The sequence below is a fragment of the Plectropomus leopardus genome, chromosome 22 (genome assembly GCF_008729295.1).
Source record: "Plectropomus leopardus isolate mb chromosome 22, YSFRI_Pleo_2.0, whole genome shotgun sequence".
NCBI lineage: Eukaryota > Metazoa > Chordata > Actinopteri > Perciformes > Serranidae > Plectropomus > Plectropomus leopardus.
The window spans coordinates 10705526-10733004 of NC_056484.1; the positions used below are offsets into that span (position 1 = coordinate 10705526).

General features: G+C 39.0%; 2 protein-coding genes across 2 annotated transcripts in view; one reads left to right on the forward strand and one right to left on the reverse strand.

The window, feature by feature from the left end:
- cacna2d4a (calcium channel, voltage-dependent, alpha 2/delta subunit 4a) overlaps positions 1-27479 on the forward strand; it is a 113672-nt gene that overhangs the window by 15322 nt on the left and 70871 nt on the right. The window contains exons 9-27 of the mRNA XM_042511121.1: positions 717-867; positions 2728-2802; positions 4996-5085; positions 5255-5368; positions 5528-5606; positions 6629-6762; positions 7659-7736; positions 7828-7908; positions 8013-8087; positions 8225-8311; positions 8435-8506; positions 8750-8811; positions 9054-9121; positions 9218-9263; positions 9413-9510; positions 9928-10021; positions 11344-11436; positions 11816-11943; positions 14825-14893. Coding sequence (XP_042367055.1) covers positions 717-867; positions 2728-2802; positions 4996-5085; positions 5255-5368; positions 5528-5606; positions 6629-6762; positions 7659-7736; positions 7828-7908; positions 8013-8087; positions 8225-8311; positions 8435-8506; positions 8750-8811; positions 9054-9121; positions 9218-9263; positions 9413-9510; positions 9928-10021; positions 11344-11436; positions 11816-11943; positions 14825-14893 — 1694 coding nt within the window. The remainder of the gene's footprint in view (positions 1-716; positions 868-2727; positions 2803-4995; positions 5086-5254; positions 5369-5527; positions 5607-6628; positions 6763-7658; positions 7737-7827; positions 7909-8012; positions 8088-8224; positions 8312-8434; positions 8507-8749; positions 8812-9053; positions 9122-9217; positions 9264-9412; positions 9511-9927; positions 10022-11343; positions 11437-11815; positions 11944-14824; positions 14894-27479) is intronic.
- The window catches only part of lrtm2a (leucine-rich repeats and transmembrane domains 2a), a 30133-nt gene continuing 27033 nt past the window's right edge, over positions 24380-27479 (reverse strand). The window contains exon 7 of the mRNA XM_042511120.1: positions 24380-27194. Coding sequence (XP_042367054.1) covers positions 26668-27194 — 527 coding nt within the window. The 3' untranslated portion in view covers positions 24380-26667. The remainder of the gene's footprint in view (positions 27195-27479) is intronic.

The window sequence follows — 27479 nt, forward strand, 5'->3', positions numbered from 1 at the left end:
CAAGAAGAAACTGTGTCAAGAATTTGTTAAAGTTACTTTTTTTTAAATAAGAGACAGGACAGCTCAAGTGTGACGGGGTGAGAGAGAGGGGAGGACAATTAGCAAAGGGCTGCAGGTCGGACAGCCTCTGTACATGGGGCGCCCAATTGTTCAGCTGGTAGAGCGGGTGCCCCATGTACAGAGGCTTACTTTTTAGACAATGCACATTTGTTTCTGCTGTATTCACATTGCATTGATATATAGCTGTAGAGATAGTTTATTTGTCCTAAAGGAAGAAATTCTTTTCCATAGCAAGTGCATATATAGGACACAAAAACACACACAGAACTGATACAACAGATAAAGACATGGATTGGCATTTGACACATCAGAGTGAATTTTAAAGGTTACTTATTTAGAGCTTTTTTGGCTGTGGGAGCAAAGCTCTTGCTGAAATGGGCCCTTCTGCACATGGGTCGTCCATACCTGCGTGCAGAAGGAAGGGGGATAAAGTGCTGGTGGAGTGGATGATCTGGGTCATGATCTTCAGTGCTTTGCAGATCTCATTTGTCAGTTAACATTGGTGCCACCTATTTTTCAGAACATTTTGAAAAAAATGTTGCTTTGATGAAGTGATGGGAACAAAATTGTCCATGTCCTCAGCATTCCTGCTGAAATTGACACCGATGGTTTTAATGAAGATGAAGTTATACATTCAGCTGTCTGTGTGTTTCTAGGTATATCCAGGCAGCCACTTCGCCTAAAGACGTGGTCATCGTGGTGGATGTCAGTGGCAGTATGAAGGGACTCAGAATGACCATAGCCAAACACACAATCAATACAATCCTGGACACACTGGGAGAAAATGACTTTGTTAACATCATAGCTGTAAGTACACATACACAATTACACACAACACAGACACACATGAGCAGTCTAAGTCCTGGTGTGCGTGCCATTGAGATTAAAACAGATGAGCTAATACTCAGGTACAGCGCAGTGACTGGGGACAATACACAGAAACAGACACCCGCAGGCACAAGTACACACATCAAACATTCGATTCACACAAGCCTTTTTACTTTTCAGTAACATCAAAGCTTTAAAATTCATTTTGTTTTAAGGTTTTTCAGGATTTTGGCCGCGTGTAGCCCTGCAACCACAGATCGGTGTAATAAGCATGGTTTATCCTGGTATTACTGCGTGTGTAATCATACGCCTCTGGCAAATCCGCTGCCCTTAAGCTGTTTTTACACAGAATTTAAAGCTGCACTCTTTTCGATGGAGTGACCACGCGGCAAAATCAGTGCTAGATTTTTATTTTAAAATCAGATGTCCTCAGTTGGGAGAAGGGTTTAAAACACAAATTCTTGTAAGGAATAACTCAGTGTAATTTGTCTTTGAATCGGTTTAATGTATTGAGATTTTACCAGTTGATAAAATACACTCAAACATTTAACATAAATATTTATATGCACTTTTTTTTGGAAGGGGCACCTGCACCTGCAGCTGCTGAGCCACTGGGCACCCCAGATATAAATATATGTTATTAATACTCAAATAGTTTGTTTTTCACAGAATCACATGTTTGCTGGAGTAAATAAATGTAGAAGAGACAGGATGTTTGTAACATTTTTGACATTTCTGTCTGTATCTTGAATCTCTTTTAGGACAGTGCGATCAAAATGCAATACATACTTGTTGCATGCGTCTACTGTTAGATGGTGTAGCTGTTATCCCTGTAACACAAAGAGAAAATGCAAGGTTTGAATCTGAACACAAAGAGTGAAATGCTTCAGTTCACCCCATAGTCTGGGTTAGCTGTAACATGTGTGGAGTCAAATTTAACATTATAAAATACGGATCAGGGCAAAAACACAAGATATTGAAAGCTTTTTATTCAACAGTTTAATGACTTTTTAACACCATGTAAAGACAAGCTGCAGGTGTCTTTGACATGTTAAAATGCTGGTGCATATATCAGAAAACTGGAAAAGCCAAGGCGGCAAGATATGTTTTTCTGATATAATTTTAAGTGTCTTTTTATTACTATTAATGATATTCTTAACACACTACAATCCTCTTGTCTTGGTGTTTCTTCAGAAACTTTTCCTCCATTTCTTTGTCGACAAAGTTGCTATCACTTGTGATCACAGCCCCTTTTTATAACCCATCCATCACTGTCCTTTACTCTGCTGTTTTTAACCAGTTTAAACCAGTTTCTCTTAATTTTCTGAAGATGTACCCCTCAGTTTGTTCCACAGATGTTATTCCTCCTCGCCCTTTTAAAGAGATTCTTGGGTCTGTTGGACCAAACATCGAGATAATTATAAACAGCAGTCTTGCATCATGTGTTACACTATCAACATTTAAGCATTCAGAAGTGCAACTACTGAATCAAAAAATTCAACCTGGACACCTCAGTCCTATCCTTTCCTTATGAACTCGGCTGTCTTTTACTTCCTCACATGAGGCACAAGGGTTAAACTGAGCGTCTGCAGAGTAATTCAGGTTATTTGTAGCTTGTTCAAGAAGTGTTATTTCTATCTCGTGTTACAACCATCCTCATTCTCCACTTATATAGTTAAAGGATATTGTGATATTTAGAGATTGTTTGAGTGATTGATTTGAAGGTAATAAACCTACAATAACTCTTAAAAATCGCCTATTATAAAAGCTAACCAGGCTGACTGTTTATCAAGCAGATGACTGACTATATTGAGTTAATCATTTTGTTTCTCTCTCCAGTACAGCGACTATGTTCGCTACGTGGAGCCATGCTTCAAGGGCATGTTGGTACAAGCTGATCTGGACAACAGAGAGGTAACACACACAAACACACACACACAAGACACAAGAGACACACAGACAACGCAGACAAACTAATTAATTCACTTAACCTCTGCTAACCTATTAATCGTAGGCTTCCTTCTCACTAATCCTCTGAAGACGTCGTGCTTTCATAACATCACAGTTGAAACTTCACAGTGAACGTGTATTATCGGTGTTCAGTCTGTCTATTAGAGGATTTACTGATGAGACCCCTCAGTTTATGTTCACGTGTGATAAAAGTACTCTGACTCCACTAGTATTTTATTTGAGAATGCAGACATTTCTTCCTCTTCGGTCCTTGTCCTCATTGTCCATCTCCTCTTTTTCATCTCCTTCACAAAGCCATAACATTTTTCTATTTTTGGATGCAAAGTGTGAGTTTGTAATAATTGGCACATCAGTGGGGTTTAAGAGGTTAATACCTCATTGTTTCACTGCTGCTTTCTTTTTTTCTTCTCCCCTCATCTGTTCTGTTGTTTTTCAAATACCAACACCTGCTTAGTCTGCGTGTGTGTGTGTGTGTGTGTGTGTGTGTGAGTTATGTGTTGGATGTATGCCCTACTTTCACTCCCCTTCACATCATTGCAGATCAGGTGAGGTCGCTGGCCGCTTTCAATTTTAAGTAGGCCACATGACCTGTCAGCAAAGGATTTGATTGGTTTAATGTCTAGAGAGGCAGGCTGTAACAGAATGGGCTTACAGATGTTGGCTGACACACTTACACATAAAGTCATGTTGGACACACACATACACACATTCTCAGGAAGAAAATCCTCACTTTTGCAGCTCTTATCTAAGAATTCCTACAATACCAGTCAACTAGTTTCCGTATTTAGGATTGTTTCCGACTTGTGTAATCCAAAATAGTAATGTCAGGGTTTTTTAATGCCTGCACCAATCCACACTGCTCAACCACTCCAAACTTCATATGAATTATGGTAGCACAATTGTGAGTTTGAGGACTGAGACAAGGACTGGGTGCCATTGTATGTGTGTATGTTTAAAGGGACACACCAAACTAATCTGCATTCAAGACGGTAGTTGGCCAGTTAGCACATTAACAACACAACATGGATATTTATTGTCCACTAGCGAAAAATAACAAGTGCGAACTATCTCTGCTAAAGAGCTCAGTGGCTAAAAACTTACCTAATACAACAAGTTTATTTCAATCCCTTGCCCTCTTAACTTTAGTATTGTAGCCGTTAGTTTTCTTCTTTTTTTTCCTTTTCATGCACGGATCTAAACATAAAATCAAAGGTTTTTCATTTCCTGATGGGCTCCAACAGCTCTGATGGCTTTGTTGATGCTGATTCAACATGCTGAACAGGCCGAAAAACAACCGACTAGTGCGGGAATTGTGCGGGACACACCACAAAAGCTAAAGCGGCAGCTGCACACCGATGGCCCGACATTGACTGCCAGCTGGCCATCAGCTCGATGTGTCAGGGTTCTGAGAGAGAGAGCAAGAGTGACATAGAGAGGGGAAGAGATGGTGGTAGGTGGATTATTGCAAGCAATGTTTCCATAAGTTATCTATAAGTTGATTTAATAAAAAAGTAACTCATTTTGTCTAATGTATCACTTGATTCAATTGAGGATTTTTTATGTATGTAATGACAGACATTCAAAGCTCTGTTCATAAACCTAGAAGCAACATTTTTTACATCCTTTTACATATTTAAGCAATTTATCCCATATCTTGGTTATTTCATGGTTATTACTAAATACCTTTTACAGTCTTAGTTAAAAGAACATGCTCAGTAGGTCTCTAGACTTAGTTCTTTTTTAAACAGCATATACAGTATGCAATAATAACCACAGCAATAATTTACAGTTGTCAGGGATATAAAAGGGTGTTTAGAGCCATGAAGGCTATTTCTATCTCTGGTCTCCACAATGGTGAAACCTGCAACAATATGGCCATTCATCATAGAGTGTGCAGCCGTCTGTGTTTGTGTGTGTCAGTGTTGATTAATCCTGATTACCTCCTGGTGTTGTAGTGACTTTGTCGTAATTGGTCAGTGTGCCAGGGAGCCGAGTATAATCCGTCCTCTACACTCTTTTACTCACTCCCTCGTGATCTCTCTCCCTGCTCTCCTGCATTTACCAAAAGGATAACATGCATGGCTAAGTGATTATGTCTTTTTTTTTTTTGTCTATTTGTTACGTGTCTCTCTGCAGCATTTCAAGCTTTTGGTTGAAGAGCTTCATGTCAAAGGCGAGGGCAAAGTAAAAAATGCAATGAAGGAATCTTTCAAGATTCTCAACGAGGTTTGTGCCTCTTTATAACAACCACATCACACAATTCATGGGTCCACTGATTTCCAGCGCTCAGCACTTTTCAGTCCAATTTCTAAGATCATGTAAAAAGTGTGTGTGTGTGTGTGTGTGTGTGTGTGTGTGTGTGTGTGTGTGTGTGTGTGTGTGTGTGTGTGTCCAGGCTACAGCACAGGGCCAGGGCAGCCTGTGTAACCAGGCCATCATGCTTATAACAGACGGAGCCATGGAGGACTTCCAGGATGTTTTTGAGAAGTTAAACTGGCCAGAACGACGGGTATGACACACAAATATACACATAAGCATAAACAGCTCACAAGCACCAGTGAAATGTACTGTAAGCACACCATTTCAAATTATTGAGAGTGTATTATCAAAGCTGTCTGGAGCAACAAATGCGTGGAGTTTTATCACATTTCACTTATTGTCCTTCCAGGTTCGAGTGTTCACCTATCTGATTGGAAGAGAGATGACATTTGCAGATAATGTTAAATGGATTGCCTGCAACAACAAGGGTAAGATAGGGAAGAATCACCATCTTAAAGGCCAGATAATCTGCTTTGTGACATAAAGGTTGCGAGGTTGAAGCTCTGATTCTGACATGAAATTTGTTAAAGTAATTTCAGCATAAAGGTTGTCAGCAAAACTACTATAAAAAAGTGTCAACTTTTCAACAAAAAAGCCAGAACAGAGGTCTGTTGGCCGTGTGGGGTGTTCCCAGGTGGTGCAGTACAGGACTGGGTATCAGGTGCTGCCCTCTTGTGAATTACATAGGGTCACGCAGCAGCTAAGACCTGAAAATAATCACTTTATCCTGCTCTGTGCACACCAAAAATCCCTGACTAAATACCTGATTATCAACACAGATATGCTGTAAACACATCCCCGGCCAAGAAATATCATATCTGCGTGTGTGTCTCTGTGTGTAATAGGTAACAGGTGCACTCCTCTCTGTTGCGTGCACTGGCAGTCGCTTCTGCCAACCACAAAATTTCTGTCATAAGTAGACAAACCTGCAAATGTTACACTGCTGCAAGAACCTATATAGAGTTTCAGTTTTACTTGAGTAAGCAGGTCAACTGAATAATATTCACAGCAGCACTCTTGGGCAGACATTACGAAGGGGGAAAAGGTTGCACACATTCACATATTCATACCTGGCAGTGCCTCAGTAGCCTATTGTCACTGAGCAGCTTCCCTGCAGGTATCCCATTGACGTCATCGTCTCCCAGTTGTAGAAATGCCATAAACCTTAGACTAAGCCAAGCTTTAAAAAAACGACAGACACATTTGCACTGATGAGAGATTCAAGCTTTTTTTTAAAACAACAAAGTGTTTCTGGGAATACTTGGTATTTGAAGCCGGATAAATTAAATTGCTGCCCCAAATGTAATACCCAAATGCCAGAACCAGAAAGATAAAAATAATATGGTGAATATTTTCTTTGCTAAAATTTATGGGGCCTACAGTAGTTTTTCCATCTGAGTAATTTGTTATATTTACAGTATGTGTGTACATGTATTTGCGTGTCTCGCAGGGTACTACACACACGTCTCCACTCTGGCTGATGTCCAGGAAAATGTAATGGAGTACCTCCATGTTCTCAGCCGGCCAATGGTCATCAACCATGATCATGACATCATCTGGACTGAGGCTTATATGGACAGTGTGGTTAGTCTGCTTCCTCCAATTACTGTTACCTTGTGTCAGTATTATCTGACATAATGATCCATTATACAGATTTCTTTCTGCAGGGCAGTTTTTTTTGCTTTGTAAAATTACTAATTTTGTCAATGGAGTATGGTGGCTTTGAGATAATGACTTTAGTTTCCCGTCCGACTGTCTGAAGGCGAGGTAAAGCAGTTAAAAAAAATGTCTAAACATCATACGCTTAAACTGATATCTGTAGATTTTTGGTTGGCAACAAGCAAAAACTTTTCATTTCTTGCTACCTCCCCTCTGCCTGCTTTTCTGTATTTATGTTCTCCTTTATTTAAATATCTGTTTTCATCTGTACCATATGTGACATATCTGTTCACTGCCATTTCATGCTTGTTGTTGTCTTTCCTTCATCTTCATCTTCAGTTCCCGAATACAAAAGAGGTAATCATACTGAGAGGTTTAGTGTGTGTTTGTTAAACTTCCTTTTTAAGTAGCATCAGCCATGAAAATATAGTATATAGTACCTATATTGGCTCACTTATCCTTGTATTTACAGCCAACAGCTAACAGTTGTTTCTTGTTAATTTCGTTGTGCCTCTGCTTTAATGCTAAAGTTGGCTTCTAGTTAGCATCTAGTCTCTAGTGCCTAGCCTAGCTCAGCAGAAACCTGAAGGATAGCATGCAAGTTTAACATTGTCCTCTAAACCATCTTCATTTACCTCTTCTTCCATCTTTGGTCATCAGGAATCAACTTTATTTATATTTACAGTTGTTTTTTCCATAATTTAGTTTACAAATCTACCTTGTCAACAAAAACAGCGTGGAGTGAGTCATTGTGTCTGTTCTGTGTGTGTGTGTGTGTGTGTGTGTGTGTGTGTGTGTGTGTGTATGTGTGTGTATTACAGCTGTTTAACAGTCAGGCCCAAAGCCTGCTCCTGATGACCTCGGTGGCCATGCCCGTGTTCAGCAAGAAGAAAGAAACTGTGAGTTTTAATTTTTTATCACCATTAATATCTTTACCCGTAATGTGACCTGAAATTGTGCATTTATGAAGCTGCTGTGTGTTTCCTGTAGTTGTCACATGGGATTCTGCTGGGAGTGGTGGGAACTGATGTGGCCTTGAGAGAACTGATGAGATTAGCGCCAAGATACAAGGTAAACCATCCACAATGTATGCCACTCAGTCTTTAACAGGGATTAAATACTGGAAACATACAGCTATCAACAATTTATACATTTTGTCCATATTTTCTTTTCAGCTGGGTGTCCATGGTTACGCCTACCTCATCACCAACAATGGCTACATTCTGTCTCATCCTGACCTACGACCTTTGGTACAGACCGTATTATACAATTAATTATTAGAGCTGAAAAAGTGTTGAAACTCTAACTCTGCTATTGGCAATTAAACAAACATAATAAAATTGAATAGGTTCCTAAGCACTTGTTTCTGCGTTTGTTTGTGTAACAGTATAAGGAGGGCAAGAATTTAAAGCCGAAACCCAACTATAACAGTGTTGATCTAGCAGAGGTGGAATGGGAAGACACTGAAGAGAAGGTAGGAAACACACAAACACACATGTATGTCTCTTTCAATTCTCGTTTTACTTTTGAGTGTGTCAGTGTGAATTATGTTGTTCTTGTTACGATGAAAGCGCTGAGTTTGTGATGTCTGTTTAAGCTGCGGACAGCCATGGTTAAAGGAGAAACTGGAAAGTTGTCTTTAGACGTGAGAACTTCAGTGGATAAAGGAGTGAGTACTTCTGTTTTTGAGTGTGTTTGTGTCAAGTCAGCAACAGACACCGTTAGATCGGAGATAACATTTACTATTTTTCTTCCTTTGAAGCTTTGTTGTCATTTTTTTATCCAAGTTTTGCTTCCTTTGAGTTGACAGGTTTTACTCGTCCATTTGTGTTTTTTTATCTTTTATGTACAAGCTGTCTTTCTGTGTTCAAAAACATTTTTAAAAAACTATCCGTCTCTCTGTCTCTCCCAGACGAGAGTGATATTCCTGAAGAATGATTACTTCTACACCGACATCAATGAGACACCATTCAGGTTTGTCTGATCATTTTTTGAAAAATTACTTGAATTGACAGGTTTCAAAATATCCATCATATTCAACAAAGCAACAGATGTCTGCCTGTATGAAATAATTAATTGCAAAAACATAGCATCAAAGTTAGCAGTAATATTTTGTCGAGAGTCAAAGTAGAAACAAATACCTGTCATAAGAAATAACACCTAATAACATAAGATTCATCCTGCCAATAACAAATAACTTCTGTATGTGTGATCAGTCTGGGTATTGTGCTGACTCGAGGATATGGAGAGTATATCTTCATTGGAAACGTCTCTGTTGAAGAGGGTGAGTCTTTTTCTTCTGTCTTGGCTTTCTGTATATTTGTTTGTTCCTGGCTTACTGTTTTTTTTCGTTCTCTCTCTCGTATCTTTTTTGCTTTAGGTCTCCATGACTTACTGGCTCCAGACCTGAGCATAGCCAGCGAATGGTAAGTATTGTGTAACTAGCAGACATGGATATTATGGTTGTAGATCCTCATGAAAATATGACTACAGTACATTTTTGTCGTGTGTGTGTGTGTGTGTGTGTGTGTGTGTGTGTGTGTGTGTGTGTGTGTGTGTGTGTGTGTTCTTGTAGGACCTACTGTGAGACAGACATAGACCCAGCCCATCGTAAGCTGAGCCAGCTGCAGGCTGTGGTGCTATACCTCACTGGCAAAGAACCAGATCTGGAGTGTAAGTTTCCCCTAAAAACTTTAAATTGGGAAAAATAAAACAGGCTTTAATCCTGCAACTCGAACAATACTGCAATACTGTGTATTTGTATACTTGCTTTTATGCGATGTTGTCTATTTTAATTCAACTTCTGTTTTTATTTATTCTTTTATTCTGTCCTGATCATGTTTAATTTCATTACTAGTACTATTATTTATGTGTTTACTGCTAATATTCTTTGAATTGTACTTACTCTTGTTGGTATGGGTAGTTATTGGGTTTTTTTTATTGTTTCTCTCTGAATTTTGTCTGGCCTTTGTTCAGCATTATTGTTTGGCTCTTGTAGTTACACTGTGATTTTTATCTTCTAAACTGTTGGCTCAAAACTTAATATCTATTTTTCGTCTTCCTCTTGTTTATGTTTTCTCCTCTCTACAGGCGATGAGCTGTTGTTGCAGCAAACTCTATTTGATGCTGTGGTCACGGCTCCTATGGAAGCCTACTGGACCGCACTCATGCTCAACACATCTGGGTGAGTAATAAAGCTGTAGTTCGTAATTTCTAGAAATAGAAAAGACAAAGATTGGTTTCAGAAACATATTTTATTGTACTGTTCAGCTGTAAAATTAGAAAGTTTGTGACTCGGTCACTGTGATGCTTTTATTTTCATTAAAGTTACCAACTGTAGTAACACACTTGCACACCCACATAAATGTTTCAAGTGGAAAAAGTCTTTCCAAGTGGTATTATTGTTTTTGCTGCTGTCCCAAAGACAACTAGATTGCTTTCCATCTTCCTCAGAGCCCAGCAGCTACCACAGTTACTTCAGTTGTTCCACCGTCCGCTGCTTCTGCTACTGGGGGTAGCACTTACATATATGGACTTACATTGAGGATGGCTACCAATAACTATTGGGAAAAAATAAAAGTGCTATCCTCTGTTTTAGTTGCCCAATGGTTGACACACTCAGGGTTCCCACGTATCCTAAAAAAGACTTAAAAGAAATGTAATTTATTAATCCTAGGCCTTAATTGATGTTAAATGAAGTTAAATTAATAATTCAAAAGTCTTAAGAATGCTCAGACAAGGGAAGTGGGATTTTATGAATCATGTTTTTCTAATTTTGCATCGTAAAATCTTAGCATACTTGGTAACTTACACTAGTTATGATGGGAATCCAAGCAGTGGAATCTCACATGCAGACAGAAACACACAATGGCTCAGAGAAACAGCCAGAAATGCCAGATATTTCCCCCTACTCTTGGTAAACCAAATATATATGTTTATGATAATGTAATTTGCTCATTGTATTCCATCTGGTCACCACTAAAAAGGCTGTTTTTTCAACATTTGACATAGATTATAAAATTTTTCAATGGACAAAAAAGTCATGTTTTATGAAACAATAAACAGTTGGACAAAGAATTGGCTTTCAGTTTTGGTTATGAGGAAGATGGTCTCAAACTCTATTGCGAGTGGCATTAAAAATAGTCTTAAAGTCTTAAATCTACTTTGCCTTAAGCTGCAGGAACCCTGGACACACTTCCTTTGTGCCGTAAATCAAGCCTTCATTTCCTGGGAGATCGTACCCGGCGGCAGACAGAACTGCACAGTGAAAGCGAGCCTTATACAAAACCAATCTAAACACTGATGGTGTCTTTATTGTATAGCTATTATATTGTGTAATCCACATTTACTTCATGATGATGAGTTAAAGCAAAAAAACTTGTTTATTTCTACTTTAATTAAGACATGCATTTTTAACATAATTAATCCCTTTATTTTTTGAAAATATTCACCCTTCTATCTGTTTTGCTCTTTTTGTTTGTGTCATGTTCTCTCTCTGTCTTTCAGTATGGACGATGGGGTAGAAACAGCATTCTTGGGGACTCGTTCAGGCCTGATGAGATTTCAGAGATACGCTGGAATTGAGAAAAGAACTGCAAAGTGAGTAAGAAAAACTGTCATTTTTAATATTAAATATCATCACACCAAACCTCAATGTCTACAACCAAAAGGTTTAAAACAGTGGATAAATCGAGTGTTAAAACATATGTAGTGAGTTATGAGAGAGATAGTAATATAAGAGCTGAATAGAAGCTGGAATTAAAGGTGAGAGTTCGCCCTCTGGTGGTCAACAAAAGGGCAGCTGGTAATGAGCACAATATTATGCATTTCTCACTCTTTTCCTTCCTCAACTTTCCCCAAATCTGCCTGATGTGCTCTTTATCGTATCCTCCTTTTCAGTTTTCCTTCTTTTCTTTTCCTAATATTAAGTCAGGATATGTAAGTTTCTCTTTTTAAGTTTATTTTTATCTCTCCACAGGTCTTTCCTGACCTCCGCAGACAAGGAGAATATGTTCACATTGGACCATTTCCCACTGTGGTACCGCAGAGCATCCGAGTACCCAGCTGGGAAGTTTCTGTACTACATGCCCAGACAGGAGACAAGAGGTAAAGGATATACCTTTACTGAGCAAACACACACACACACACACACACACGCACGGACACAAAACACTTTCTGTGCTTTTTTTATTTCCAATTTTCTCAGCCGCGTTCAGCAGGTTGAGCCAAAAATCTCTCAGTGACAGGCTCATTTCTCTACAGCCTGCAGGCTGTAACCGCTCCCGTCTGTTTACATTGTTGTACATTTATGTAGTTTGTATCCAACACAGGTTTGGAAAATTTCAAAAAGTGCCCATGAAGTGTCACTTCAGTGTCAATGGATGTTCTTTTTAGGTTTATTCTTCACATCAGTTCATATTCTGGGAATTTTGATGTTGTGAAAAATAATCAGCAGCTCGAGACTGACAAAGCTAACTGACATCATTTTTATCATCACATCATACTAACACTTAACTCCATCTGAATATGCAGTCTAAACATGGCGGACAGTAAAACGACGGGATTTTGAGCCTGACCCCTCTCTGCCTCCGGATTTAATTTTCTTATTTAGCTCTGCTGGAATGAAATGTATTTTCAAAGTACTTTTAAAAAAACATGTTTGCTGCAAAGTGCTTCAGGCAGCAACAAAGGACAGGATTTTGAATTTAATCTCTTACTAAATAGTGCAGACTTAAATGTAATTTTGTGGTATTTTGAGTGCAAAGCTGATAACACTGCCCTCCCTCATGACAAAGTACAGCGTGAGTGTGTGTATATCTACCTCCCCACTTAACCATAGGTTCAGATTAAATAAAGTTGTGTTTTACAGATTGTTTATTATTACACACAGCATCTAAACCCCACACCTAGCAGCTTTTATACTGCATGTGTTAAATCTACAGATGGCATTACATTTAGAAATCAAAAATATATATTCCCTCTCTTATCTGTGATGTTATTTATCAGTCTAGATTGTTTTTGGTGTGGGTTGTCGAGTGTTGGAGATATTGGCCATAAAGATGTCTGCCTTTTAACACAAAATTGCATGGGACTAGCATAAAGCGGGCATGTCTGTAAAAGAGAGACTCATTGGTATCCATGGAACCCGTTTTCATTCAGATATATTGAGGTCAGAGGTCAAGGGACCCCTGTTAGATGGCCATGCTGTCTTTCCATCCCAAAAATTTATCTTAACCTTGGAGCGTTGTTTGCCCCCCTTCCTAAAAATCTAGTATGACATGGTTGGTACCACTGGATTCCTTAGGTCATCAGCCCGGTACGGCCTCTTAAAGACAGGGATGTCGGCCAGAGATTAGCACAATTTAAGTTACTTATGGACCTTAATTGCATCGTAATGCTGACAGCCCTATATATATATATTTTTTGGGGGGGCATTTTGAGCACCACAAGCCAAGTGCCATCTTGTTGCATATATTCGATAGCAAATTTCTCCGACACTTGGCAACTCACACCAAAACAATCTAGTTTAATAAATAGCACTACAGGTGAGAGTAAAAAAATATGTATTTTTTATTTGGGTGTAAACTGTCCCTTTCAAAGCTACTAGTCCATATAGGATGTTCACACTAGAAAAAGTTTAAAGCTCTATTTCTTAGTCCTGTTTAAGATAGCAATAAATGTTTCATGTTAATATACCGTGATGAAACATTTTATCATGCTGCCATCATTTCAAACTTTGGCATTTAAGTATAAATGTAAAAAAAGTGTATTTCATATGTTTTAGGTTGATGTTAGATGTAGTTTGTTGTGTTCAGATGTATTCAGGGACTATGAGGCTGACTATAGCGCCACCTCGAGTGCAGAGGAGGTGGAGCTCCAAGCGGAGGAGGGAGGGAGAAAACAAAGGGAGGCAGAAGAGGAGGAGGAGGGTAGAGGAAAACTCTTACTTATACTTGGCACGCCGCCTCCTTTTGTTCATTCTCGTCCTGGTCTTTCTCACCCCTAATTTCAAAGCATGACAGGCCCTGTGGTCTCAGTTTTCCATTTCTTCAACCATCTTTATTTTCTTTTTCTAGCTCTATGTCCCTTTTTTCTTGTTTCATTCCTCCACCTCCGTCTGTCTTTCCATCACTGCATGAGCATGCAATTAAAGTACAGGAAGCTCCTCTCCTCACCTCTCGCAGGGAATCAACAAGCTTTCTGGTTCATTTGCATTGTGCTGAGTTACCTCTCTTTTCTTAAATGAATTTTTGTTGAGAAGTAAAAATCTGATTTCATGGAGTGTGTTAGCTGTATTACCTTTAACTTCGTTTCTTCTTAAACCACATTTTAAAAAAATGACAAATAAATCTAGCTTGTACCTTTGACCTTGTGCTGCATTATGCTAAAATATTTGATGGTAAACACACAAAGAAATATTCTCATACAAAATGCGGTATTTCCTGAATGCATGACCGTTATGCAAAAATATAAACGTAGGGCACATAGAAACACTTAGTGACACACACAGAGTCCCTCTGTTATGAGTGTGTTAGTCATTTAGCTCTCATATTCTGTGTTACGTAACACTTAAAATGTTAATCTGGCTTGAATCTGTGGCTTGGTTGGCATCAGCTGGCATGGTGGCTTTGAATAGGCACACACAAGACGAATGCACGACTGTATTAAATATTACCAACCGAGTCTCACTCAATCTGTCACCCACATATTTTACAAAAACACATTTTGGCGAATCTGTACTATCACTTCAGCTGTCACTATCACAGTAAGTGCCACAGACTTGCAAATTCACTATGTGAGAAAATAAATATTTCAGGGAACATTTTTCCTTTTCAGCTCCCGTGCATGCATATTCTCAAGCATGTGTACACATTTGGAAGGAATATGTGTGTGTTTTTGATGTGAAAGCATGCACCCATGTTTCTGCATGCGTGTGTTGAAAAAGTTCTGTAAATTTTTGCTAATTGTGTGTGTGTTTCTCCACCAGCGGGGAGGATAGTGATCGCCACTACTGCTGTCTCTGTTACTGTGGGCAAGAAAACTGCCATCGCTGGAGGTAGGGTGACAGTATTTGGTTTTTTTTTTTGGATACACATTCTTTTTCTATCTTTTACACAAATTTTTTTTGCTGATTTCTGTCTCTCTCCCTCACATGTACTTCTAATTTTATTTATTTTACTTTCTTTATGTGTTACAATGCGCACTCCCTCCACATGTTTGAATCATCTTCTGCCTCTTCATTCTCAGCTCTTTCTCTCTTATCCCTGTCTGTCTTTTCTTGCAGTTTCACTTTTCACTTGGCTGATTTGTTTATGACGTGAACTTGCTGATTGGATGCTGATTGCTGGTAGCATTGCATTCTAATCATTTTGGCAATGACGTGCTGATTTGTCACAGACATGCTCATTGTGTTGTGAAATTAAGGCCAAGACAAACTAATGACAGACTCGCATCTTTGGTCATGGTTTTGTTTTGTTGCAACAGAAAAGAAAAAGAGTTTAGCTTGTTTTTTGTTCCCACTGGAAGTTGCTCTAAGACATTGACATTTGATGACAAGATCATTTTTTCGAGCTGTGTGCAATTTGTCTAAAATGTAAAGATGTACGATAGGAAAAACCATTTAAACAGACACTGTGGTTATACCTTGGCTTGCCGAACACTTGATTTTGAGGCCAATACTGAGATCAGTATCAGTAATGATAAAAAGGCGATGACAAGATACTTCTGATATGTTAGTAATTTTATTTTACAGTTTAACAATAAACTTTTTTTAATTTAAAAAATATCGGAAACAGTAGACATACGATAATTTCACATTTAAGTAATTACTGTGGACACAAAAATATATGTAATGTATATATTAAATGTGAATAGAGATAATAGAGAATATTCACAAAATACTGCCAGTAAAGAATTTAAGAATCTTATCTCTATGCCTATTCAGTAAATTTAGATTTTTTTTCAGCATGTTCGAAACCTTCGTACGCAATTAATACTTTGTGAATTGAGTACTATTTCTGGTAAAATAGTACAGTATGAAAACATAGGACACTGTCAGCATATATTGTATTTCACAATGCAATGCGTCAGGGGACAACAGTCACAACAGACAACAATCAGCAGACTGTAACATCGATAATACTCCAGTTTATGTATAAGTATATAAAAGTATGAGGCATTGGCAGCAGCCTGGATTTCAATCCAACTTGTCCCTACTCTCTACCCTTTCCTGTCTGTGCAGCTGTCCTATCAATGAAGGGAAAAATTGCCAAGAAAAATCTTTATTTATTTATATTGCCAGTTGAGCTGAGGTTGGCACAAGTTACCACGGTTAGGCGTCACCAGCTGGCAAGGACACTCTCAGGAAGTGACGTGAATTACAGCTCAGTGCATCTGCAAAGATACATACCACTGTGTATGTGCACAAAAGTATGTTGAACGATAGTGAACATATTGGATATGTAGTGCAAAGTTTGTGATTTTGGTGGCAGCGTGTGTAATGATTGAACGGTCCAGAACAGTTACTAAATGAAATTTGGGATGAGATACTTGGACAGTACTGTAACTTTGTTGCATTTGTTTTTGTTTTCTTCAGTAGCTCCTAATCTTTAATTTAGCTCAGGCTCCTGATGGCTATGTGTGTGGTGTCTGCTTGACTTATAGCTCGTAGTCTATGGCTTTGTTTCACTGCTTCCTGATGTGTGTGTTACTGTGTGTGTTTGTGTGTGTGTGTGTGTGTGTGTGTGTGTGTGTGTGTGTGTGTGTGTGTGTGTGTGTGTGTTTTGTCCTGGTAAGCCCATTTGTGACTGACACACTCATCAGTCATAGTTATCTGAGTGAGACAACTGGAACTGCGTCCTCACAGCAGCAGTTGTGTGTGTGCTGTCTGCGTATAGCTGCATGCATTTTGTGTCTCATTATGCTGACAGACGGACAGAAAAACACTCCACACACACTTAAACACACACACACAAACACTCGCGCTTATCTGTATTTCACAGCTTTCGTAGAAATTGTCTCAGGTGTGAAAATCGTGTTATATTTGGAAGTGGAAAACAGGGAGAAGTGAGAAAGAGTTCAAAATAGATGTGTTGCTGTCTCTCTCTTAATCTTACTGCCTCTCATTCTTACATTTTTTCTCTTTTTTCTCTGTTTTGCTTCCTTCTTTCTGTCTCTGCTTATTTGGAAACAATAACATCACAGTCTGTGGAAAACAGAGCTCTGCTATTGCAGAAAGATCTAAAATAAGTATTATATTTGAAAACAGCATTTACATGACAGTACAGTATTAAGAAATATTATTCAAGAAGATGCAAAGTAAAAGATTTGTAGTACAGGTAATTTAAATGATGTAAAGAGCAACTGATTTTTATCTTGGCCAGGGAAAGGATGTGTATTTGTCTGTCTGCAGCTAATCTTGAAAACTACTGGACCAGTCAGCCTAACATTTTGTGTGCACATGTATATGTAGTAAAATGGTTATTGTTTTTGTCAATTGTAGTGTTTATTGTTGTTATTTGCTACTTTGTTGTGCTGTAGCCTCGAGACAAAGTTAAAAGTCCAGTCATGAATGACATGGAATAAATGATTTCCGGCTGTGTCATTAAAATACGTTATTCGTCATAAATACATTGTATGCACATTTAACTCACAGTACCTGTTAGCAGGAAATCTTGATATACTCTGTGCTATGCACTGCAGCTCTGTGAAAAATAGACGAGCTGTGTATTTTTTTTAGCTTCTGTTGAAATGAATCATCTAGAATGGCTGGCGTTAGCTCGGGTGGCTACCTGGCAGAGATCTGCACTGGACTGAGTGCACTTTTCTAGTTGTGTATGTTAGTGGCAGATTGTCTGATGATGATCACCGATAAGAGGTCAAAGGTCATAGATGTTTTTTTATCCACCGCGGCATCACTGGGTGTCAAGTGGAGAGGCTTTTCTACCAGCTGCTTCACTTCAGTAACAACACAGAGGGAAAGGCAGTATCAATGTTTTATGGACTTGCTCTCTCTGACTTTATTTAACACACCCTCGCACAAAGATACACACTCACATGCACACACTACTCATTGTGTTTCATCCTTTGACATTCTTCCTTACCCTGTTAAAGCCTCACATACATCTCTCTTTTCTCTACCCCGCACTTCTAAAGCTGTCAGACCTGTCGCCCTTCCCCGCTCTTTCTTCCCTGTCTCCCTCTTGCCCTTGTTACTCTCTTTTCGCTGTCTTGTCATTCTTTCTCTTATTCATCAGTTTGCTCACTTCCTCTTTACATCTGTTCCTTGCTGCGTAGGCGAGAGCGACTTTCTCGTCGAGGGTCACGTTTACTTTCTGAACACGAGGATATTAAAAAGCTGTCCTGTCATGGAGTGCACACACACATACTGTACTGTATCCGCATTTGGCATGAATTCTATACCTGTATAAGTGTGTGTTACTTATGTAGATTATATGAGGTTCCCCTATAAATTCAGAAAATGCAATGTAAACACTGTACACAAACACAACACAGAAACTGCTTTACAGCTTCAGTGTGTCGTTACCATCATCTGAAATGTATGGAGCATATTATACTTAAGCACTTTTTGGATGAAATCATCCTCAGTCTATTATTGAGCATGACAGTGGACAAAAGATTCTATTTGCTGTGTTTTATAGTTGAGGTGGTAACTTTCTTTGAAATGCAAATAATTACACTTTTTCGATGGCGAAGACACGCTTAATGAAACTAGGATACACTTGATCTTTACCATCACCCTCTTAGCACAGCAGAAGTCTTCTCTTGCTTTAACACTTTTTCATTGGTTTCACACATTTTCCACACCCTTTTTCAAATCAGTTAAAGAGATACTTTGCCAATTTTTGAATCAGCTTTATATTGTAATAATGTGGGTGTGTTTGGCTGTAATACGAGAATTTGTGAACAAGAAGCAGGCGCCATGCTGTGTACTGTTTGTTAAGTTGGAGGCTGAAAATACTGGAATCAAAATGTGAAACAAGGCAGTGCTGATAAAATATGAACTGAGATTCTGTTACTGCGTAGCCTATTTCTCGCCACTGTATTGTTTGCTATCTCAAAACGGCATAGCTTGCATTACATCTCCCACCATTGGGAGCATGAATTGGTCCGATGTGGAGCAGTGCATTCTGGTAGTTGTAGGTGTTTGTTTTCTCTGGTCATGTAGCACAGATTTCAAAAGTATTTGCATCTTTCTACTGCATAGACGGCTTAGTTGTGTAAGTAGACCATCTGTTCAACGCTGAAATATTCTTTGACAAAGATCTGTTTTGGATTAACTGTGTTAAACAAAAGAGAAACACATCTATTCACAGCTAAAAGAAATTATTTGCATAATAATGACTCTCTAATGAACCTGTCTGAAACTCTTTTGCACAGCTCTTGAGACAGCAACCAGTCCTTATCCATCTATAGAAGAAGCGAGCTCTGTGTTGCTATTCGCAAGCATGGATCAAAGAAGCCAAAGGCCCGTAAAATTGAATAATGAATTTAATACTTTAAAATGAATGAAGAAAACTTTGCAGGTGGAGAGCCTTACCTTTTTTTGCACATACTATAACTATGTGAAGTATTAAAAATGGCATAAAGCACAAATTAAGGTTGAAACAGTTCATATTGACTGGGGCTGGGCATAGTTTAAAAAATTACAACACCGATTCCAATCGGATACCGATACCAATAGAGTACTTCAGCTGATACCTTTTTATGCCTCTGCGCTGGCAATAGCCAAGGTCAGAGACATGTTGTTTTCAGTTTGTACGCCCGTTTGTACACACTTGGACTCAACAATTAGCTGATTAGATTTTGGTGGTCAAAGGTCAAGGTCACTGTAACCTTGTTCGTGTCATTTTTGTGAATGCAATATCTCAAGAACAAGTAGAAGGGATTTCTTTAAATGTAGCACAAACGTCAAAATAAGTCAGGAACAGAAAGGGAGACATTTGGTCAGATACGGAATTGGTGACACCAGTCTTGGGTGACCACTTTAAAACTCTGCTGCACACATCTCCTTTGCTGCTGCGGGGAGGATGTGTGTGAAGCATCCATGTTTCCACAGACATGGATGTAAACTGTGAGTGCAACTTGACTGGTGCATGGACGCATACAACCGTAAAGTGGTGATTCTGGTTTGCTACTTCATCGTGTGAATGGAAGAATTCAGTTGTGTAAAATTCTAGCATACTTTTAAACATTTTGGTGGCATCTCAGCACACAGAACTGCCAACTCTGTCAAATACACCGCTCCACGCACCACACCACAAACTGTATGAGTTGTATGTACGTTGCATTAAATTAAAGAAAACTTGCAGTGATTGTCTACGTACAAAACCATCCAAAAGTCTTTTTTTCTAGATTTGGGTACCAAAATGATTAAATGTAGGTATCATGTGACTGTAGAAGTTTCAGAACTCTTGGGTTTTGGTTTTAATAGCCATGTTTAATTTTTTTTCATTGTGTAGGGATTGATTGAATATATTCATTGGACCACAAGTTGCGTTGTTTGATGGAAATATTACCATTTCTTGCACAAACACAGTGCGTCATTTTTGACCCTCAGTTGAGGCCTGAGAATTTCGTAAATATAATTTCTGAATGGACAAATGTGTTCAAGCAAATGAGAAAAAAATTGCATGGTCATAAGTGCCAAAAAAGGTTGTGATTCCACTTCTGACCACTGAGTGTCAGTGTTTGTCTGATCAGTGTCAGAAGCGGTCAGTTAACCCATTCCAGCGTCTCAGTATCATTTTGGGTTTAGCTTTCAAGCTGATTTGGTGGCAGATTTAATTTCTCTGCCTGTGATGAAGGCCAAGGATTTGGTATTTCCAAGGCTGATCCAAAATCAGTCAACAGTGACTACAAAAACACTGTGTTTATACTCCTCAAAGGCTCAGCAATGGATTAGTATATCTCTGTGGCAGAAGTGACAGGCTGTATGTAAATAAATCTAATACGCTCCTATTGACAGAGAAGCAGACTGGGAGACAGAGAGGAAGAAAGCGAGATAAGTCGGTATATAAAAAATAAAAAAAAAAAAAACAGAGCAAGCAGGGAAAGAATAAAAGACAGAGAAAAATATTTGACATGGAGGAGGGGGAGAGGGAGCGAGGAATAGGGATAAAAACGAGGAAGAAAAGGAGGTAAAAAATAAGATACAATAGACCAGACAGAGCGAAGGATAAAGAGCGCAGAGATGAGAGAAAAGAAGGTGAAAAGAATAAAAAAAAATGATGGGAGAAGAGGCGACAGAAAGATAAATGGAGACAAGATAAGTGAGAGGAGTAGGGAAGGAGAGAGAAGATGAGAAATAGAGAAAGGTGAGAGGAGATAGAGGGCAAAGGACAGAGAAAATGAGATAAGGTACAGAGTACAGTGGAGCTATCATGACTGATTTATGCTTTCATTTGACCCGTGTATCTAATCCAGCTCACCTTCAGCCTGTATCTGTGGACATCTTCTTTTCTGGCTCTCTTTTTAACCCAAAAACATAATTTGAAATTCAAATAATTTCTGTCACTCCTTTAAGGTTTTTTTTTTTAAACCTGAGGAAATTGGCCTGATTTCAGTCAAAATAATGGAAAAAAGTGACATTTTGTGAGATACAAGAAAATTATTTGAAGTTAAGCACACAACAAAGGAAGAAAAAAGGGTTTTAAAAGGGGAAAAATACAATCCAATAAATCCAATAAAATACATTTAAGAAAGGGGGGTAAGATAGGAAAAAATGTTTCTGATAATAATACTCATTACAGATATAGTTTTCTGGACATTTTTGCCCATTTTTACAAAATAAATATTCATTTAAAATAATTCCTCTCTCTCACCCTTTTTTGAAACAAATTTTCAGGTAATTTTATTGTCATCATTTCCTAATTTCTTGCAGTTTGTGGGACACTTCTTGCCATGTTGCTTATTGCCTTTTTCGCCATGTTTTAAAGGAAATCTGACCAATTTGCTTAGGTTTTAAAGGTTTAAATGCATATGAAAGGCGTATGAATGCAGCATGAGAAAACGAATGTAATTCCAGACAAAATGTTGATATCTGCTTTAGTTTGCGATGTTGATATTTTTTTAAAGAATGGATAGTTGAGTTGTCCTTCAAAGCTTATAAGTGGTCTGGATGTAAATTTGACATAAGTGTAACATGTTTTATTTAAATCAATGCATATTGACCAGGAAATGCTTCATCATCACCATCATATCATCATTGTCATAATCACAATCATCGTAATGACACAACACACCATAGATTTCCGGGCAGTGTTGTCTTTGATGCCCTCAGTCATCATGGCTGCTGCAGTTTTTACGTAACAAACTATAATTTATTATTCTTTACACACACAGGCTATAGGAACAGGTTTCAGCTAGCTAAGATACTTAGCTACCAACAGCACAAGACCTGCAGACCAGGGGGTGAGAGGACAATGTTTCTCGATTCATAGACAGAGTTTAGCCATTGCCTCTTTTTCTAGTTACTGCCTTGGCGTCCCTGACAAATTAATGGCTATGCTCACACCTTATCCCATTTAAATCCTTTTAAAATATCCCTTTTGAAGTCAGCACTTATTAATTTGTGTCTATGTCTAAATTATTTTCACCTGCTTGTCTTTTCTATCTCTTTACATTAGTGAGGTGACCATTGTTGCTGAAGTGCAGCTAGACTTAAATTTGCAATGCAGGATCAAACAATTCTCCATGTTTCTGTGCATCTTGACCTCAGACCAGCTCAGTCTCTTACAAATAATTTTTAATATATGTAACTATTCTGGGGTATCACTGCTAATGCAAAAATATGTATAATGTTCATAGATTCAGCAAAATGTAAGAGAAAGGGGAATATAAGTGTTTCTCCAATGCTGACTTCTTCAACCCAGTCACTAGAATAAATATTGGTATTGTACATCTCTGCAAACCAAGGATATACTAGATTTGTGCATTTTATATGTAACGGATATGTCAAAACAACGTTTCTCTATGTTTCAATTTTCACTTTTTTGTTGTGACACTGATATGGTTATCACGTGGTTAGGGTTAGGCGCAAAAAAACTTGGTTAAGTTTAGGAAAACATCATATTTTGGTTTAAAATACCCGGTTTGGTAGCTGCAGAAGCTGGCAAACATTTCCAGAACACCTTCTTTTGTTGTTCTTAAACGATGGTCTGCTGTTGTCTGCGGTTTGGCAGCCGTCTCACTTAAGTGTCACATCATCCTCCATTCCCTCCTCTTTATGGAAAACTAAGCTCCTATACCTGTAATCTATTTCATATGTGTAAAATGTACTAACATATGTGTGGTTGCAGAAACGTACAATGCCAACATGTTATTCTGCTGACACAGCTGGTTTCTTTGATGTAATGTCCCTTCTCATACAAGGCATTAGCCTTGACATTTTTATTATATAACCAGGACCATAACCTTTTGCTAACGCCTTTTCAACTTGGATTAGTTGCCATATCTTAAGGACAGCCTAAGATATATTATGCAGGATTTTCCTAAAATAAATATGTATAGACCCAGACAGAGTTAATCCCTCTCAATCATCACTTATGACCCACTAGAAGTGTGTGGCATTGCATCTATTAGCAGACACTCTGCCCTCTGCCTGTATTTTCTGATATTCCTATTTTCTGTGCTCCAGGAGTTTATCGTCCTGTACCCCCACAGCACTCAGATGAGGTCGGGGCTTAATAAGACCAAAAGCAGCGGGCATCCAAGAGCAGCACAGAAAAATTGCAAATATAGTGTGGTGTAATGCCAAACAAGAATGAATCTGGTGTTGGCTCTTACTTTCAGTTTCGCTGTCGAGCAAGTTTACAAACAGTGATCTGCATAGTTTAATTTTAACCATGTTTTGTTTGGATATTTTAATGATACCCAAATGAAAAAAAAGCTGGAACCCAACATCTTCTATATTAAAAAGTTCTGTCTGTTATTTTGATAGTGATACTACAATACAGGCAGTACCTAAAGAAATTCAGCTCCTGAGAAATAGCCTTCCTCTTGTCTCAGCCTGATCCTAATTTAAGATCTTGAAATGCTCTTTTTCCTCGCTCACTGCACTGATCTTTATTACGTCTGAAACAATCAGCTCTTGATAACAGTAAGAACTAAAAGAAAACTTCAACTATTCTCAACTCTGTATCCCTTCTCAGAGTTGAAAAATTTCTGAGGAGCCTATGAGCACACCAAAAGAATTGCTGCTGATTAAGTCATTTGCTCCTTGTTTCTCCTAAAGGGAGTTCAGGAAAAACACGTCAGAATTTAGTAATCTCCAATTAAGAAACTGATTTATTTCTCAAAGACAAAGAAACAACTATTGTGGCAGCAAAATTTTCCTCTGCGTATGTTTCTTTCTGCTCCATAAATTCCAAATAAGGTGCAAAATAAAAAGTTATTTGTAAGAGATAAAGTTGGTCCTATAGCTTAACATAAAAAGTCATATCAAGCTAAAATGGTAACCCGTCACTTATTTGACTCTGCTAAATAATGTCTTTCTAATAAATATCAGAGACGAGGCAGCAGCTCGGGGCCCTTTTTTACTCTCAATGGCCAAACTCTTTCTACTTCTCTTTCAGAAACTTCACCAACTACTGAATACAAATAAATTAACACGACAAATAAACAAACATTACAGAGATATTTAAACCTAAAACAAAACATAGAAGTCATTAACACAACATAACACACACACATCATGAATTAGTTCAGAAAACCATAAACAGTTACATCAAAAAAAAACATTTTGGGGGGAACGCTGGGCCAACACACCATATCAGAGACTAATATAATAATATTTATCTGCATCATACCCAGGTATAAGATAACACACTGTTAATATAGTTTATTTCCAGCCAATTAAAAATTGAGAGGGTACAATAGTTTTACTGTAGGGGAGCAATATGCAATGAAAGCCAGATTTTTAAGATCACAAGTGTCCTACTTCGTTAATCATAAAATGTGAAAGTTTACATAATTATTTCATGACATGAATACTTATGAAAACACTATGTAAATCAAACAAACATTTTTTTGTGAATGAGAGAGTGCTAATCAAACAGATTCATCTCTAGTAAGTGATGATTACAAAGTTCATAACTAAAGGACTCTTTGGCGGTGACAGAATTTTTAAGGTGACAAAACTTTCATTGCATATTGCTGACCTTTGAGGAAAAACACAAGGACAACAATATGTGAGACGGATGAAAGGAAAGGAAGTCTTTAAGGAAGTGTGAAATGCTTTCCATAAATAGCACAAGATGGAAAGATGGATGGAGAGATAAAAGGATGAGGAGGGAGAGGAGGGGGGAAAAATAGCAGCGTCTTTTTTGTTGAATCCCTTATTCGTTATAATCCCTCTGGGCAAATCGTCCTTTTTAGGAAAGAAAGGGAGGGAAGGGAGGAGAGAGAGGGATGTCAGAGGGGATTTGATTAGAGAAATAAAGTGCAGGAGTCTGAAGTTTGTAGTCCTCAGATGAAGTTTTGTAGTCCTTGTTGGGAGACAGGGTTCTCTGAGATAGTGCTTCCGTGCCGTAGTAGCAAACATTCACCTCTGAGGGGTGAAATCAGTCTGTAAATGAATATTTGTTGTCTTTTGTCCTTTAAATCCCCATAACTTCATTGACACAACTGTGAATACTTATCAGCATAGTCCAAGGAATACCAGAAAAATTGTTTGACCGCTTTTTTGTCATGATAAGAGGCTTTTGATCTGTCTGTATCGATCAGAGTCATTTTACAAGCATAAGGGAAGCAAGAGCCTTATTCAGAGCAAAAGTGACAAATACAGCAAATTCCAGGTTAAATAGTTTGTTCCCCTTTAGTCTCTGACACCTGGAGGATGTTACAGGTGCAGAGAAGATCCAGGGAGAAACAGATCTGGTCCAAATAGGGGAGAATATCTAACAGTTGTCTCTGACCTCATTTATTTGAAAGGTCTCATCCATTTGCCGATCCAATGGGTTTCCTGTTTCATTTTAAACGCCCCTAACAGACTCAGGAGACTCTGTTTGATTTTCTATCCTATCTGTAGTCGAGGCGTTGGCTATATAATTGACATCTCTTTGTGTTTATTCATAAAGTTTCCCTCATTTCCTCTAAAATGTCCAACATTGGCTGTTGCTTTGGGTCTTAGAGGTCCAAGGGAACATCAGAGGAGCATTAGGCCAGACGAGGGTGAAGGGATCTGGGTGGGTTTTCAGAGGAACCACTGGCATTGGAGAAGTTTTGGAGGAGAAAGATGCAAACAAAACAAGAGCTGGGCACTACGTAACACCACAAACTCTTCTCGTCATTGTGAATATTGGTCCAATCGATACCATACATACTGTAAATCCCTGATAATCGATCCAATTTTACAAACACTGACTGACCATGAGTGTCTTGAAACAGTTTAAATGATATGTTTCATGCTAGAGAGAGTACCAAATCTTTTTTTTTCCCCCTCTCAGCCAATATAATGGTAAGTTCAGCAGCAGCCAAGAGCAGCAGTAGGTGGTTGGTAGGCGAGTTGGAGGGATGATTGGTAACAAATACTGCAGTGAGAATGGCTTCAAATGGAAGTCAGGGAACAGATAAGGTGTGTGTGTATGTGTATGTGTTAGAGAGAGGGAGAAGGGTAAAAATAGAAAGAGGACGGAGAGAGGAAGACAAAAAGTGGGAGAAAGGTGTCAGTTTGAGAGTCAGTGGGAGAGAACTGTCTTGTGTGCATAAAACAAGCTCTTCCATCTCTCTCCTCTTTGAGCCCTTTTTAATTTTCACCCCTTCCAACCTTCACCCTTTCACACGCTGACCCTCCCCCGTCCCGTCGCTCCTCTAGGCCACTGAGGAGATCTGTTTCTCCTCCCTGTCCTCCCCGTCTCCCTCTCCGTCTCCCATCAGCGGCTGCCTCTTCTTTAGCTCTCTCTGGTATTTGGCCATCAGCGAGGCATAGATGCAGCCATAAGCCGCCGCCGCGACCATCATGATGCAAACAATGCCGCACACCACACCTGCGATCACCACCGTGCCGATGGCGCGGCGTACGCTCACGGGTCGGTAGCGTGCTCGGACGCAATCTGATGGGGGGTCTCCTCCTCCACCTCCTCCTCCACCTCCTCCCGTGTTTGAAGAGTCGTCACCAGCATTGCTGCTGTCAGAAATTGGCGTTGCCCCGCTGGGGTTCAGAGCGTTCCTGCTGCAGGGAGGAACACCTCCTTGTCCGGAACGGGAACCCTCGCCTCCTCCGCCGTTCTCATCCTCAAGTTGGAGGCAGTAGTTAAACATTTCCACGGGGACGCCACGGATGTCTCGCCCACGCAGATCCTTCGGTAGTGTGCACTCCACCGCGTCCACCTTCCCCCCTGAAGGAGAGAGAAAGAGGTGCGGAGACGGGAGGACAGGGAGAGGTCATTTATAAAATGCCTTATGCCTTTAAAGCACTACCAATTAACTGAGAGAGAGGAAGAGATAGAGAGTTGGGTGGTTGTGCCAACACTAGGATGAGTCATACATCACTTAACACACACACTGAGTTTGCTGTGCCCTCTACACTAAGTTGAAGATAGCCTCAACTAAGCCCTTCTATAATTCATCAGACGACATGCCTGGCTTCAGCAGAGCCATGTGTGCAGGAGAGAAATATCTGA